Source organism: Chanos chanos, chromosome 1, assembly GCF_902362185.1.
Source record: "Chanos chanos chromosome 1, fChaCha1.1, whole genome shotgun sequence".
Classification (NCBI taxonomy): Eukaryota; Metazoa; Chordata; class Actinopteri; order Gonorynchiformes; family Chanidae; genus Chanos; species Chanos chanos.
Window position 1 is genome coordinate 24,735,692 of NC_044495.1, and position 16,878 is coordinate 24,752,569.

Consider the following 16,878-nt stretch of genomic DNA (forward strand, 5'->3'; position numbering starts at 1 on the left):
TGCTTGTTGTCTTGAAATAGACTATAGCTTTTTGTGAAATATCACATTAGACAAGAAGCAAAATACTTTCCTGTATGTCTGACTTCAAGAGAGGCAAATGTTGAGGAAACTCTAAAATCTCCAATGCACATTCTGGTTTTGGGGAGATATTGAACATAATATCATATACATTTGCCACTCTGGATAGCTGTAAAGGAGAATGTTTGAGTCCATTATGTTTAGTATTGCTTGTGATACAGATATTTCTGAACCACTCAACTAATAATGTTAGTGAGCTGCTGCCATGATGTAGATGGGACTGACGTGGGACTGTTACTGTGGTCTGTCCTGTGTGAATCATAGTTTTCCTGCTTTCTTGCATTTTTGAGATGGAATGGGAGTGGTGATTTAGAAGTATGATCTGGCTTGTGTGTTGTAAATAGTAAGCTCATGGAGGATTTCAGATCTCTGACATAATGAACACACATTTTACTTGCTAAGCTCAAGTGCAGTCAGTAGTATATACACTGTGATCATGTCACATCATCATAAGCCATCATTTAGACACTCTGTTGTCATCATGATTACAGTGGAGTCAATGAAAGGCAAACTGTTAAGTTTTTCTTGGCTCTGTTTAAAACTTGTTTGAACAGTACTGTGAAGCTTATATGTGCTGTACCATTTAGTTATAAAATTAAGACTGATATGTTGTATCTGTTGTAATAGTAGAACTGAGGTATAACTTTTGTTATGGGAGGACTGCAACTGTTGTAATGGTAGGAAGTATGCCAAGTGTTTAGGGAGTAGGGGTGGTGTATTATGTATATTATACCTGTTGTGATAATATATGTTGTGTATGTGTTATACCTTGTGTAATGGTAGCTCTAGCCCTGAGTCTCTTAAAATGACTGCTAGTGAAGGTGAGAGCCCTGTCAGTAGTTCTCGTTTCGTCCTGTAGAAATGTGTCAGTTCCCCAGCCTTTAGCAGCACCATGAATCCTCATTAGTTTCAAGCCCAGGAGGCACGGTGAACCTAGATACACTCCCATGTGTGATGTGTCGTCATTCCCACTGATCTGGATGTTTGTGAGTGTGTGTGCGTACATACTGACCGGTGGGCTAATGCGTCAGAGGATTTATGGGAGGTAGTCCATTTTATAGGTCCATATGGTTTTTGTATTTATCTAGAATAAGCTTTAATTTTATGATATTCAAACTCAATTTTCTTAGTTGTTGAACCTTGCTTGACGCTTTTGCTCCGTCTAAATTAGGCTAGAATTTGTGACCCAGCAGTGTTGTATAGTAAGTTCACTTTTAGGGCTGAAATCTGATTTAGCTGAAAGAATAAGCAATCCCAAAAGTGATTTAAAGTTCCAGTGACAGAAACCTAGTGAGTGGTTTTCACAGCTGCCTCTAATCTCTGATAGCCTCATTTAACACTGTCTGCAAAGTCACTGTTTCCACTGACAGGGAAATGAAATGAAAGCCTCTAAGTAAAATTGGTAATCTAAGCACAAATGAAAACAAATGTCCTCATATGAAGCTCCATCCTGCGTTAGGTGGCATGTTGATCATTGGCATTTAGCCTGTGTGTTTTGTGTGTTTGCCGGCTTTTGCTTTGCTAGGAAAGGAGATTTTGCTTCTGCTGAGATCAGCTGTAAATTTGTAATCTTTTGTGAATTGAAACAGTGAGTGTGTAGTGTTGATTGAAATAAGTTTTCATGTCAGTGAGCTTGATGAAATTTTTATCATAAAAATTGAGTTCCCTGGGATTTATGGCCCAGCCCTACAACAGCAGTAACCAACAGCGTGGTTTGCAAATACAGGCTAATGAAGTCTATTTGTGTTCACGGAAGTGTTCAAGTAGTTGTTCAGTTTTCATGTGCTAAGAAGTCTGAGATTTGTTAATAATTGATTTTTTTTGTTTTGTTTTTTTAACTTCAACCTGTCTCCCCAGATTGTGCCATGCATCCTCCTGGTAAACAGCTGATGCCCACATAGAGGTCACTCAGCCTCCTGATACCACTCGCTTTGGCCCAGAGGATGCTGGGAATGTGTCGTGGGCGCAGGAAGTTCCTGGCTGCCTCTCTTGCCCTGCTCTTTATACCAGCTCTCACCTGGCTCTACCTTTCTTCAGGGAACTTCCAAGGTATGTCATTTTCGTGTAGGGAAAATGTTGCCTTAAATCTTTTATGCCACAGGATTAAGAGAATTTTTCAAGCAACTGCTCCAAAGTATTCATCTGGATGTTTGACTGGCATAGCGCATTCTTCTGGTTCTCAGCTCTTCTTTTGGGCCCCAGAATATTGTTCTGAAGACATACAACTACACCAGGGTTTGTGCTGGGATTTTGTCTTGCCAGTCCGGTGTCTGGAAAGAATTTATTTTACTGGACAAATTTGAAACTTGCCGGTCACGTTTCAAGAACAGTCTATGTTACAAATGCAAATATAATATACACCTACGTTGATGAAAGAATTACGATGACCTCAAATCAGTTTCACTATTTAATGAACAGCCGCCTAATGATTAAGCAAAGCTAACAATAACGATTGAACAAAACCTCAACATTAGCCATTAAAATTACGCTATTAGGCTATTACGAAACATTTGTAACCTGTACCATTTGTAGCCTGTTTAAAAAAAAGCTTAGGTCTACATGGCATCAAATATGGCCTTTAGGCTAGGGGGTAACATTTTATTTTCTCTTTATTACTTTATTTCCTATTTACTCTTTATTTCTTTATTTTCTTTTTTTCATTGCGGCTAAGTCCTCTGCTGCCGGCTTGAAATCATACGTCCAATGTGTCTTTGCAGCTTGCAGTGCATATAAGCTGCATCACTCTCTCTTCCTTCAGATGACTTCGCGGTACCTTCTTAATTTGATTCTGCAGAGAGAAGCTTGTAGGCTGTTAATAGGCTGTTTCGCTGTCAAAACACAAATGTCCTGTTTAGGGATAGCTTTCGTTATAGCCATGTTTTGTATGAGCGTTATTACTGGAGATTTTGACCGGCACATTTTTAATTTATCATTTTTTTCATACATTTTACCTGGCCAAAACCAGTAATTACAGGCTAACAGAAACCCTGAACTACACTCTGGTTTATTAAGGCATTCTCCAGTGCATCCCTATTTGTGAAACTCTGAATGAGTGTCCTCTGCCTGTATTCTTTGTTTGGCTTTGCTGTTGGATGATTTTTGCTTTCGTTTGCTCTCTCTTGCTGTTTATTGGAATTTAACATGCTAGGTTTTTGCTGAAATGAAACATGGTACCAGCAAGTACATGCAGTGTGCCTTTGATATGAAGGATGATGCTACAGGGACTAATTGCATACCGGCCCAAATGTGGTGGTTGTTTCAAATCCAGTGGCCCTTATCTGGTGGAGAACTAAACAGAGCCTCAACCGATTTGAATAACTAATTAGAGTTATAAAATCGCAGCACTGCAAAGTTATTTTATGTGTAGTAAGGCTAATGTTGTGTGCTGCTTTATCATAAGAAGCCTTACTTTGCTAGTTGCATATATTTTCTATTTTTGTGTCTACTTGCAGAACATTTTTGGATACATTGTATCATGTCTTTGAGAATGTGAGCAGTTTATCAGTTTTCTTGCTGTGACTTTAACATTTCTCTGGCAGTCTCCTTTGTTTTTCGTTTTAAGACAAGAGAAAAACATTTGCCCAGAGGTAACAGGACTCTGAATTAGACGTATGAGATGTGTTGAGAGCGAGAGTAAGGTATGAATGCAGCGAAAATGTGGTGTTAATAGGAGATTATTGTGAGCGAATTATTCCCTGTGGTACCTGAAAAGTCCCATGGTTTGCCGGCAATGCGCATGCATCAGCTCCTCGCAGGATTATACAAATTGAGTGTCATTTTCTCTATAGTGCAAAAATATATTGAGTGGGTATTTACCTGATCAGAAGAGAAGGTCTTTCAAGTGGATTAAATTAGGCTCTTGCAAACAGGTTCTTGGCTCGGGAGATAAAGAAAGAACTATGTTATTTTCTAACTTAGCAGGATAAACATGCATATGCGTGATTTGGCTTATATTTCGCTCTGCATTGCTTTTGATCCAAAAAAGTAAATCAGCGAATTTCTTTTCACATGAACACTCTAAGGAAAGATGTTACAGAAAGTTTGGACCTGTCCAGATTTCTTCAATAACATTTGACACTTTGCCCCATGCGTCTCGTATTTTAACGGCTTGATGTGTGTTGTTATTCTCTGTGTAGTTACTGTGCATATTATAGGGATATTTTATTTCTAATTTATACTTAATCTATATCTAATTTCATTTCTCCTCTTGTGGAGCATGAGCTGAGGACACTTTCCCAAGTGTCTTGTGGTGCTACTATTTCTGCCACCACCCATGAGAGTTTGAAATTTCCAGTTGCCAAAATGGTTTGCAAAGCATTTAGCACAACAGAATATAGATGCTTTGTTCTGAATTTATTGGCTAGTGGCAGTACCACGGTGGATATACCCTTTTAGCGGCTAAACAAGTCAGAAACCAAACAATAATAATCGGTTTTATGACACATTAAATTTTTAACATTGTAAGGCTCACAACATTAAAGACAATCCTGATACCACCCACAGAATAGACTAGAACATTCTGGAGCACTGATGCATGAAGGATATCATTAAAAGATCTCTCCCCTGTTTGCAACCACCAACTGAGAAACAGTGACCATGGCAACGGCCACCTGTCATGTCTTGTTTGCAGTTTTCTTGTGAATAAGCAAAGCATTGGTACCATTGATAACAACAAAGTGTGCTTAGCATGGATATAGACCATTTAGCATATTAGTGTACTGATGCCCACAACTGCAGATCAAATCCCTCTGATGGTGAAAGTTTGAGCATTGAGGGGTTGACAGATTGATGGCTGACTGATGGAACATTCAGAGCAAATTGGAGATGGCCCGAACTATTTTATGCACTCGTGCTTAAGTGCACAACTTATACTAAAGGCAGTCTTTTGGCTTCTCTTAGGATGTCCAATTAATACCCTGAATTCCCTTGCACCTCTTTGTGGCCTTCTGCCTCGTGCTGGTCTATCTCATTAGCACATTCACAAGGGAGTCGATTTGAAACAAAAGTGCACTCTCACTTCCATTCGAATCTTATGACCAATTTGCGACATTTTGAGGGTGAATAGTAATCCGAGAGTAAAAAGCCAAGTTGGAATTATGGATGAGCGCTTGCAGGCTTTTGACAAAGCCAGTGAAGCTATGCTTGTTATGCATGATGGGGAGCAGAGCAAACAGGCTGTGCTTTGGTCAAGATTTTGCTTTTTAGTATTAGAGAAAAATAAAATGTTCACATGGTATTATACGAGATGCAGGTTTGGTCTGATGTTACTGCTGTGCTTTCTGATCATAAGTGGATGTTACTGTCCACCTTCCTTATTTAGTTATTCCCTCTGAATGTATTATACATACACCAGGCTCTTGTATAACTCTGATTTTAATTACAATGTGATTAATTATATGTGAACTGCTGCTTAGTGTCGTTAGGGATATGAATTGGACTGTCGTTGGAGTCGGGGGTCACTCTAATGCTCTACTGAAAACCACCACTGAAGTGCCTCCTTGAAGAGTAGGCAGTGTACTTGATACACATACAGTTTGACAGTCTGATATGCAGTAATCTGAGGCCAGCCGGATTTGTCAGGGCTTTCACCCCTGATGTTAAATACACTAGCACCTCTGTTTATCATTCTGTGCTACCACAGTGCTTCAGAAGGGTCTGCCTCAGCACAGTTTAGAAAGCTGTATAAATGGCGAAGCCAAAAGCAAGGGGGGAGGGGGCTCAGAGGAGACTCACCAAAAACAAAAAAAACCCTTGGCTCAACTGTTGCCTTAGCACTCTTTCAATTTTAAATGGAGAGCAGTATAACTGTGTAGGAGCTCTATATAAAGGCAGGTGATTGGTTCTGGCTGTGGAGAAGGGGTTGGGATGAACAGGATGTGAGTGCACGAAGGCCATTTTATCTCTTGCATTACAGGGATGTCTTCAAAGGCAATGGCAATTAAATCCATCATACATGACCGCACATTGATCAGAATTTCAGAACAGCCAATGAGTCATCGTCAAATGATCTGAGTTGCTAATTCTGATTGGTCAGACCTACTCTTTTCAGAGGAGCATTTTTCATGTGATGCTTGTACATATAGCATTGTTTGATGTATTCTGTGAGGCAGAATATTCTGTGGGGCAGAGCATGTTGAAACATCTGATGACATATTGTGATTCTGAATGTTCACAGATGCAGTTTATTTTTCAAATACATAGTTATTCACAGTTCTCCAATACTCACCTACCTTATAGTGTTTCTAAGATGACTCCACTGTATCTACATCTCTTACAAGATGGCAGATCCTAACTTCATGACCTGAGGATGTGGAATGATTTTTCTGAGTTAGCTCCCCCAAAAATATCTCCAAGCAATGGATAACTCAAGGTCCAGAAACAAACTGATTAATATTCAGCAGACCCATCTTTCCCCTCATTGAATACCTAGACACTGTGCACTGTGCTCTGGCTTCTCTCTTGAAGAAAAACCCAATAAAATAAATGGCTGCAGGCCCTGCGACACGCATGTGCTTTCTCCTCTCGCTCCTGCCGTGGGACTGTATATATCACTCATGTTCCTGAAGTGGGATTCCTCCACAGGGAGATTGCACACTGTGTGTTAGTGCTGAGTTGAGTGATGCTACACAGAGAAAAAAACATTAATCTTTTCCTGACAATGATCAATAAGTGATACAAGCATTATTAGCTCACTGCTTTTCTGTTTTCATGTGTTTTTGTTTTTGATATGTAACTAAGATTAAATGCGTGTCTTGTGTTTGTTATGTGTTCACACGTTTAATTCATGATTATACTGTTATCACTCTTGGGAATGAACCTCTTGGAGGTTTAGCATGTGTCTCTGTAGAGGCGGCTGGAGCCTGTTTTTTATATCCTGTCTTAAAGTACATGCTCTCTCTGTAGACACAAGGCTGTTTTATCACAGCTTTGTCCGTGTAAAGTGTTCAGGAAAAATATCCACTTTCTGGTGTTTGGTGGCCCATGGAATTCAGTGCCCATGGAATTGATTGAATGATATTTCAGCCTTCAAATCCATGAGGTGCATAAACACTCTGACCTGATGTCTGACTGGAAATCACTGACCTGCCATGTTTGGATCTGAGAGCTCCTTGTTTCTGTGTTGACTGTGCTGAAAAGCCCATGCTTATCACTTGGTTACAGCATTTTATATGTTACAACGTGAAAAATCAGAGGGAAACATGATTATCAAAATGACATTGCTCTGCATTGCTCATTATTAAGAAACAAGGCAAACTTACTATTAATTCATGGTAAACGTTGGTTAAAGAGGCTAGTCTAAAGAGAATTCTACAGTCCACCAGGAGAATTTATCATCAGCCATCGTTCCACATAAAGGAACATGATATGGATTTCATACACAGATATTGTACCCTCAGATAGATTTTCAGACCCAAGTAAATAATAACATTAAATCTTTTATTTCATTTGTAAGGGAATATTGTCAAGTAAATTTTCCTCATCAGTGACTTGATACATGATTCAACACGTTTCTTCCTACAATAGTTGTCAGTAAAGGAGTGGGTTATTACGCATACAGGTATAGGCTAAATAGGCTTAGAGAATAATGAGACTAATATGATATTAATAACATTGTCTTGATAAACAATGACATCAGCAGCTGGGCAGAAAGCATCAGTGCCTCTACCCATGTTCAAATAAAGTGAAATTTAATTCCACAGATGAATATTTGAAATAGTAATCCACCATATGTGTACAAACATGCCGCCAACAAACAAAAGTAAAGAAATATAAATAAATAATTTTCCCTGTGTCTTTTTCACTAGAACAATGATGTGTACATGTTTTGTGTCTCTGTTATATTGTTTCTAATGTAGATGTAACAATTGATTTTGACTAATCCTTCTTCCTTTGGTAGCCAAAGTATTTTAGTAGTTCAAGTATTCACTATAGCCAGAATCAGTGGAACATAAAATGTAACTTGTGTGTGTTTTTGCCCTCTCTCCTCAGTCAAGCCCCTGCCCCTGTCACCCTTAGACCTTCAGGCCTCTACTCTGATAGGTGGAGTTGGTGAACGGCAAGCTTTGGAGCTGCGGGTTCGAGAAGTGGAGGAAGAGAACCGCGCCCTGCGAAGGGAACTGAGCCAGCCCCCAAAGAGTCCCACCCACATCAACCACCACCATGGTCGTCAAGGCAACCACTCACACACCCACTCCACTGAAGAAGGCACTGGTGACAGTGAGGCGCAAAAAGGGGTTGCCGCTGGCAACAGCTCAGACTGTGTGCAACAGCCTGTGGTTGACAAGTGTGAGGTAGGTGACAAATTAGAATTCATGGTAGGGGTGTGCGATATATATCGTCTATGATAATATCTTAATTGTTGTTTTAATGATGTATGAGCTGACATTATCGAGTATGTCACTCACTTTGCAAAAAACAATCGAGAACACGCCTTGAGAGTCCACGCATTCACTGCGTCATGTAGCCCTGTAGGATAGACTTCTGCGCATGTGCATTGAGAGTGCATGCAGTGTGCTAGTGTAGGTGTACATGGTCACTGCACCACAAGTTAAGCTAGCGTAGCTGCCTATGAATGCATGACTGAAGTCAAAAATGAGTGAACAAACAGTACCAGGAGACAAAATACAGCCACCACCAACATCGCAATCTATGTCGTTAGATTGTCGCATGGAGGTAGTTCGGCTTTGAAAAGCTGGATGTTGCTCAAAAGACGGCAATCTATAAACTATGTCGGAAGTTGGTTGCCGTTAAAGACAGCTGTTTTCCTTAAATATGTTGTTTCTATTAATATCATTAGTAAGCAACAATTAATATCCTGTTAACAAGAGTGAGCTAGTCCAATATAAGACTTTTACAAACACTTTTTTGAAGGATGCAAAATATTGTCTACTTATCGTTATTGACAAAATCCCAGAAAATATCGAGACATAACTTTTGTCAATACCGCACACCCCTACTTCAGGGAGAAAGAAAAGTCAACACAGTTTTAGTGGCTTATGTGAATGCGGCACACAAAAGTCAACACGGTTTTGGTGATTTAGGCAAACACTGCAAACAAAAGAACATAGATAACACTGGAAGCAAATTGCCATATAACACAGAGGAAACAAGAGAGTGCAGTGAAGCCAGTATAGTAGGAAATCCTGTAGTTGTGAAGTAACTGAACACAGTTTTTCTGATTTCGGTAGATCACGTATCACAGCAATATTGGCCCAAAATGCTGGATTGGTGCTGATGCCAGTATTGTTTTCTACATGTCGTGAATGTGTCTGATGGCGACCCATACAACACAGATGTTACACCTGAATGAAGAACGCAAATTGTCTAAAAATGTGCCGCAGTCTGGCCTGTAATGTTTCAGAACACAATGACAGAAGCTTTGACAGAACAGGGGTGGATACTGTGAGGATGTTGCTGGTGTGGAAATAGATCAAATTTGAGATGGAAAGTAGAAGTGTGGAGTGCAACATTTGCCAATGCCAAGTTTCCAGAGGTGGCATCACCTGCAAGCGTTTAGCACAATAAATTTAATCAAGCATCTGCAAAAGCATCACGTCAAAGAAATTGATGAGTTTACTGAAGTACGTGCAGTGCAGAAACCAGCTACATTTCAACCAGTGTTCGTGGAGACATTTTAAAAGTGAGAAAAATGCCACAAGATCATTTCACATAAAAGAAAATAACAGAAAAACCTGTTGTTGTGCTGGATGGTCAACCACTGTCCGCTGTTGAATATTTGGGACTTAAATGCCTGATGGAACATCTTGAGCTTCATTACTCTCTGCCAACTTGATGATACATATTGGAAATAGTCATTCCTGTGTAACAGTATAAACAGGTGTACGAACAACTGTCAGGTCTCAGTATCCGTGTCGGCCGATACACAGAGCTTCGAGATCAGTATTGTTTCATTAGTGGCAAAAATGGTACTGGCACATCCCTAGCGCATAATCCAAGAGACAGATTGAAAAATGGTCTGAGGTACAAATGTGGAAGTTGGGATAGGGATATAATGTGTCCATAAGTCAAACTTTCTCTTAAGAATACAGTGTTTTAGTTGGACTCTGGCCGCTATCATCAGACTGGTGCCAACATATTATTAGTCATGTAGTTGTATCCTGAGTGAGAGAAAGAGGCATTTCGTAAGTTATTATTATTAGCCAGAAACGCAACAAGGCAGTCAGCATCATTACTTCAGTCCCTGACGGTTGTGAGTATGTTTCTGATCCCACTTACCTAAATTCACATTTAAATATTTGAAAATGTTATCTAATCCAGTTTAAGTCTACCAATCTGCCGGCACCAATATGTTAATGTAACCGTTATTTTTATATCCTTTTTTGAAAAGAAACGTAAAAGCTGCGTATGTCAACAACTAACAAAAATGATGCCAGACATAAAAAAAATAATGTATATCATGGATTTGATATTTCTATTTCTGGACTCTTCTACCAGTTTATATCATCAACGTGGGATGTGACGATGAAGCATTCTGTGCACTTAACATTAGTATGCAATCTAAAAAATGTGCAGTGAATCTTTTAAACTTGCATATAAAAAGAGGTTAGTACAGTATATACTGAAGCAGTGCTGAGTTAGAATATATTGCTTGTTAGATCATTTATATATTGTTTATACGGTATATTGTGTCATGATATTGAAACTATTTATGTAACCCCCCCCCCCCCCCCCCCCCCAAACAACAATAACAACAAAAAAAGAAGAAGGAAAGAAAATCGTCTGCTTGCTGCTATATTGCCCACTCCTCCACTTACACTAATATGTGGTCTGATTGGACGCCCACTCTGAGACCTGTGTCAGTTTCCAAAAAGAGGAGATATGAGTGAGAGCCCTCCAGGGCTGCCTCTTGTGTAGCACATACTATCTGATGATTGTTCAAATGAAAAGGAGTAGATATGTAGCTGCTTAAAAGGAGAAAAGGTCACACTGATTCAAAGGGGTCAAACACACATGGACAACAGTGTGCAGTGGGTGGGCACTCCCTGTTGAATTTGTCAAAGCCTGTTCTGAATTGTGCGTCTCAGTTTTAATGCCCATGACTATATTTGCCCTCTGCCCATGTTCACTGTGTTTGTGTCACCTAATGAATGTGTTCATCTGTTACCCTGGCTTTTCTGCAGCTTGCAGATGAGAGGCCAAATGGTGGGCCCTAAGGGCCTCACCGTTCCTCTACTCCCCCACCGCTGAATTGACCTGACTGGATAGGCTTAGGTTATTTTGACCCACTGGCAGTGTCTGGATGAATGAGAAGTGTGGCCAGTAAATCCTGACTTGTCAGTCAGGATAAACCCTGGGTCTCCAGGCTAAAGGAACATATGCTCAATTTTGAGCTCAGCTCTGATGTGGAAAGGACAATGAAAACTGGACTCACAAATGACCTCTGAATGCTGTAAAGTACAGCACTGGAAAACTTTTTTTTTTCATTTTGTCCTGTCTGTGCTCCAGTACTCAATGTGAACTTAAATTATAATGGACTTAAACTAGCAACTGTTTATCGGGATTTGCAGGGCTTTGTCTAATTTTTTCATATGAAGAACCTAATCTGCATTACTTTTCTCTCCATCATTCTCTCCAGACAATCCACGTGGCCATAGTGTGTGCTGGTTACAATGCCAGCAGAGATGTGGTGACCTTGGTCAAATCAGTTCTCTTCCACCGGTAAGGCTGTTTCATCCATGTAATTTAATTTAAGTCTTTTTCAAAGGTAACATACACAGATGTAGAAAAACCTTCCTCTGTTTATGTATAAGTTTTCTCTCTGGAACACAGCTGGGCCCCACTGTTGTTCTTCCCCTGCCAGTCCGAGTACGCTGCTCCCGCGCCTGCCACTTGCATTCAGTTGCCTGGCAACATCACCTCCCTGAACTCCTTAGTAAAAAAGTGGCTCCTTATCCTCTCATCTTGTCCGATTATTGGCCGTGCGCCCTAACAGAGTCCCTCGCTACGTGGACAGAGTTGAGCCAGAGCAAACTTATGGGGATATGTTCTCCTGGTGAAAATTGGTGTTATGAATGAGAAATAAAAAGTGCTCTTTACAGAATATCTCTGAGCTCTGGTATGCCTTTCAGTGCGGTTGCAAAGATTGGCTTTAATTGAACATGTGAATGATGGCACTGATTTACAAGACACTCAAGAAAAGTTTATGCCTTGAGCACACACATAGTTCATTACTTACCTAATGAAACACTAAAGGTGAAAATGAGTCATGATGATTAAACAGGGATGTAAGAGTAGCTAAATTGGATCATAAACTATGTCAGACTACAGAGGTGATTTCAATAAAGTGTCAGTTATGAAGAATGAATTATTCTGAATGTTAATGCACATAAATAAATATATAAGCCAAAGGTTTTCATTTTAATTGAGAGCTGCGTGACACATCACGTCAATCAGAAAAAATGATGACGCTACTCAGTTCTGCTGCTCAATTCTGTTATAAAATTATTGTCATTAACCAAGTACCAAGTTATTATACAAACACGCACGCGCGCGCGCACACACACACACACACACACACACATCAGTATTACATAAGCAAAATGGTCCATTTTTGTTTTCCAAAATATCAACATGCAGTAAATAAATAATTTTGAATATACATATCGAAAGACATTCTCAGATAAAGTCATAAAATGGGGTGACTTATATCAGTGTGGGCGGCCAAATAAATGAAACAGCCCCAGAAATTGCCCAGTGGTCGTCATGCAGTTAAAGTTGGACGTGACCTTTTCTCTTGGCCATTGCCTCTTAGCCACACTGGTAATGATTGTGGTTTCCTTGGCTCTCTTTAGACAAATTGATCTCTCGAACGATTACTGTTGTTTACTGTTCTGTGACAGATGAGTCTTGTAGCCAGGGGAAAATAGAAGGAACGCTTTGCAAACAGCTGATGATGATGGAGCTTATTTACAGGCTTGTCAGTGAAGTGCAGGCTGTGTTAGGTAAATTTTGGTAAGAACATTTTTTGCTTATTTGAGCACATAATGTGTTTTAGATGTGGATAAGAGTTGAAATATCCATGACTAAGCCCCGCAGCCAAGAGCTTACTGATTGGACCATAGGTCCCTTAAGTGTGAATTGTGTGTCAGGTTCCATGGCCATGTCCCATGTTGACTTTTCATTTGATCCAGGGTGCAGAGTTTGCCAGTTATCACACTAGTTCTATTACTGGCAATATATACATGGACATACTATACTGGCACTTTTTCCTCACTCGGTCCACAAGGGGGCACTAGTTTTATGTGGTTTGTTGTAAGGATTGCTGTTTTCAATCAGTAATGATAGATAACAGCAAAGGAAGAGGGGAGGCCAGGAGATGCCGTACTGTCAGACTCTCCCCTTTACAGAGAAGTGTTACAGGAAAGTATTTATTTATTTATTTGCTTGTTTGTTTTTTTGTTTGTTTACAGTGGGGAATCTCTAGTAGAAGTATATATCACCTTCCATTAGACCGCTGTGATGGAAGAGCAAAAGATTGAAGAAATTGATTTAAGACACAAAAGTATGGTCATGATGCATTCTCATGATGTGCAAAAAGGCAAGGTTAAAGAGATTAAAACCAGTCATGATCGTTCAGAGAAATACATGGTACAGGTTACTACACACTGTAAAGACTTTATTCTGGCGACAAACTCTTTGAAACTTTGTCAGCTTTCTCAGCTTCTTCACATCAGTCCAGGGCCTGAGAGAGAGAGAGAGAGAGAGAGAGAGAGAGACATCTTATTTGGCATGTGCTGTAAATCAGTGTGCTATAACCTCTGACTTCTATGATGGACGCCCTCTCCGAGCCCCTGTGTTTCAGTGTGTGTGAGTGATGCTATTCACAGAGGAATATGACAGCCTTTCCAATTGAATAGGCACCTGTTTGCCACATCAGTCTGGTGTTCTGTAAAAACTGTAGCTCTCAGAAATGTTCACCTTCTGTTGGCTGTGCCAGATATATTGGTTTAAAACAAAAGAAACAATTATCATCATGTGGAGAACATGCCAGCTCTAAACTGTCTGTATTAAAAGGCTTGTTGCTTGCCAGATTTCTGTTGAATGCACACTGTTAATCACCATGGAAACAGGAGCGATGAATCAATGTGGAGATAAGAGGAGAGTCCTGTTATTCTGTGGGTTTTTGCCTTTGATTTTATTGGAGAATCTGTATGCCACTTGTGGTTAGTTGCAGTTTGAGTATATTTACACTTTGTACTTTTCAGCAAAATGTTACAAATTCAGAACTGTTCATCAGATTTTCATGTATATGTGAATGCTCCAAACAAACACCACTAAAGCAAAGTGAACTCTTAACATCTGGAAAGATTTGTCTGGATTTGACTTGTTTTTATTGTGTGGCAAAAGGATAGAACACGTGGACTTCATTCTGTTTGGCTATCCCAAAGCTCCCCAAATTCTGCTTTTGTAACTGGTTTGGCATAACCTTCTTGTTCCTCACAGTCTCCATACAGTAAATAGATATATGTTCCAGTGAAAAATGATAATGTCAACGGACTATGAACTGAGTGTCATTATAACTATAGCTGACGTTTAACAGACCTCAGTCCTCCTTCAGATTGAGAGACAGACAAACATAGATCCTCTTTTCCCTCTTGGTGACTTTTACCAGACTGTAGTGCTTTCTTTTGTTTTTGTGTTGTGAGAGTTCAATCTCTGGCCATCCTTTTGTGCCGAAAGAATTTGCATATTACACAGGACCTTAACTGCAGCAAAGGTTGCAATTAAAGGTCCACGTGCACCAACTTGGAAATGTTTTAAAATATGCAGTAAATACGAAGTAAACCTATTTAACACTCATAGAAGCATTAGTCTTTGTAGCATGTTTTTGCCTCTGGATGCATTTGAGACCACAAGTAAGTGAATAGTTAGTTAGGTTCTTACATTACTGCACACAGCACAAAGCAGCAACTGTGCATAATGCTGTAGGACACATAAGATTTGATGAATGTGAATTATGTTTTACAACAGGGGAAAAAAGTGTACTTACGGAAGCACATGCAGTTTTAACTTGATGTTCAATGCCGTATTTGCACCACTACTCTACCTGACAACCGACTGTCTGTCATCAGGACAGTGTCTGTATAAATGACGTATTGTGACATGTTGACACCAGCTTAAGAGAAAGCCTGCATCTGTATTTCTGTGTCAGAAGTATTCAAGGTTTTTCCTTGAGCTCTTATCCATTTTGACAGCTGTGAGCTGAATTGAGCAAATATAGTTGATAGACAAAAGCAGTCAGGCATGTGCTTTTCTAAAAGGAAGGCTGTTGTGAATGTGCTGGAAGTTAAAATGAAGATCTCTAAGACTACGAAAGCACTGGTGACCCGACAGACTCAGTGATGCAGCCAGTCAGTGTGCAAGGTCAATTTATACTCGAGTTCAAATGGTCCCTGAAGTCTGATATTTTTTCCATATTTGTGAAAATGTCAAATTTAGAATTCCTTTGATTATTTTTAGTCTGTCCTCTCCAAGGCAGAAAGTTTCCATTGCATATCTCAAGGAATGTTGTTGTTTTTTTGTTTTTTTTACTGCAATTTGTGTTCCAAGCATACAAGAGTAACAAGGTGAAAGAAAGCTGTTATTTCCTAAGCGTATTCTTTAAAGGTTAAAAAAAAATGTTTATGGTTAAAGTTGTATTAAATATTTACTTGCTCCCATTGGTTAAAAGTAGTGGGAATCTTGTGTATGTACACTAGAAACACAGCCTGTGAGTCTCTCCTCATCTGATCCCCTCCTCTGTGCTGTCCATGACAGGCGGAACCCTCTCCACTTCCACTTCATCACAGACTCCATCGCCCAACAGATCCTGGCTTCCCTCTTCCACACTTGGATGGTGCCGGCGGTCCGGGTAGACTTCTATGATGCTGACGAACTGAAGGTGATGCAGCCTTACTCTGGATCCACTTCCAGATTAAAGTGGATGCTCAGATATTAACAGTGTCCCTCCATTTCTTGTGACCACTTTCTGTGATTGGTGCCTTAAAAGTACATAACAGGTGATATCTCCTCTCTCTTGCTGCAGTCGGAGGTGTCGTGGATCCCCAATAAGCATTACTCTGGTATCTATGGCCTAATGAAGCTGGTGCTGACCAAGACTCTGCCCTCTGACCTGCAGCGGGTCATTGTCCTAGACACTGACATCACCTTTGCCACAGATATTGCTGAGCTCTGGGCTGTCTTTCACAAGTTTAAAGGTAATCTACTTCCTTTCTCAGTACTAAGTCCTGAGGGTTCAATTGTCCTCCTGCCAAAGCCGTTTAAACTGTGCACAGATTTCTATACCATTGTGTGATCTAAACTGCCGTTAGTATCTCATCAGCAGTGTGACTTATGGATATTCAGGTGTTATTTGATTTGGTATTAGTTACGTTTTATCTCAAAACTGTGAGTGAAATTTTTCATCCACTTTACACATTCATAACATTCTGTCTGTCACTCTCTGCCCACCGTTTAGACAGAGTGACTCATCACATTCCTACCCACGCTCAGCACACGGGGGCCGACTGAGCTTCTCTCCCAGCCTCCCACTCTGGCACATAAGTTGAGAGTTGAGAAACAGTGTATAGAGTGACAGAGAAAGAAAAAGTCTGAAATAACTGTTCAGAACAAGCATGGAAGAGAGATGGGGAGGAGAATCGGTGGATTCACCGGTACTCCGTCTCATGATGCACCACACCTTTCACTGGGGTGTGGTATGTTAATTAAGGGTGCCTTCCTGCAGGCTGTATGCTCTCTACCACCTTCCCAGACTCCACCACTTATCTGATGTTTATCCAG

The 16,878-nt window shown here is 40.1% G+C and overlaps 1 protein-coding gene across 1 annotated transcript in view; it reads left to right on the forward strand.

Moving 5' to 3' along the window:
- LOC115812044 (LARGE xylosyl- and glucuronyltransferase 1) overlaps positions 1-16,878 on the forward strand; it is a 37,937-nt gene that overhangs the window by 6,320 nt on the left and 14,739 nt on the right. The window contains exons 2-6 of the mRNA XM_030774528.1: positions 1,936-2,127; positions 8,068-8,369; positions 11,675-11,757; positions 15,856-15,979; positions 16,124-16,295. Coding sequence (XP_030630388.1) covers positions 2,022-2,127; positions 8,068-8,369; positions 11,675-11,757; positions 15,856-15,979; positions 16,124-16,295 — 787 coding nt within the window. The 5' untranslated portion in view covers positions 1,936-2,021. The remainder of the gene's footprint in view (positions 1-1,935; positions 2,128-8,067; positions 8,370-11,674; positions 11,758-15,855; positions 15,980-16,123; positions 16,296-16,878) is intronic.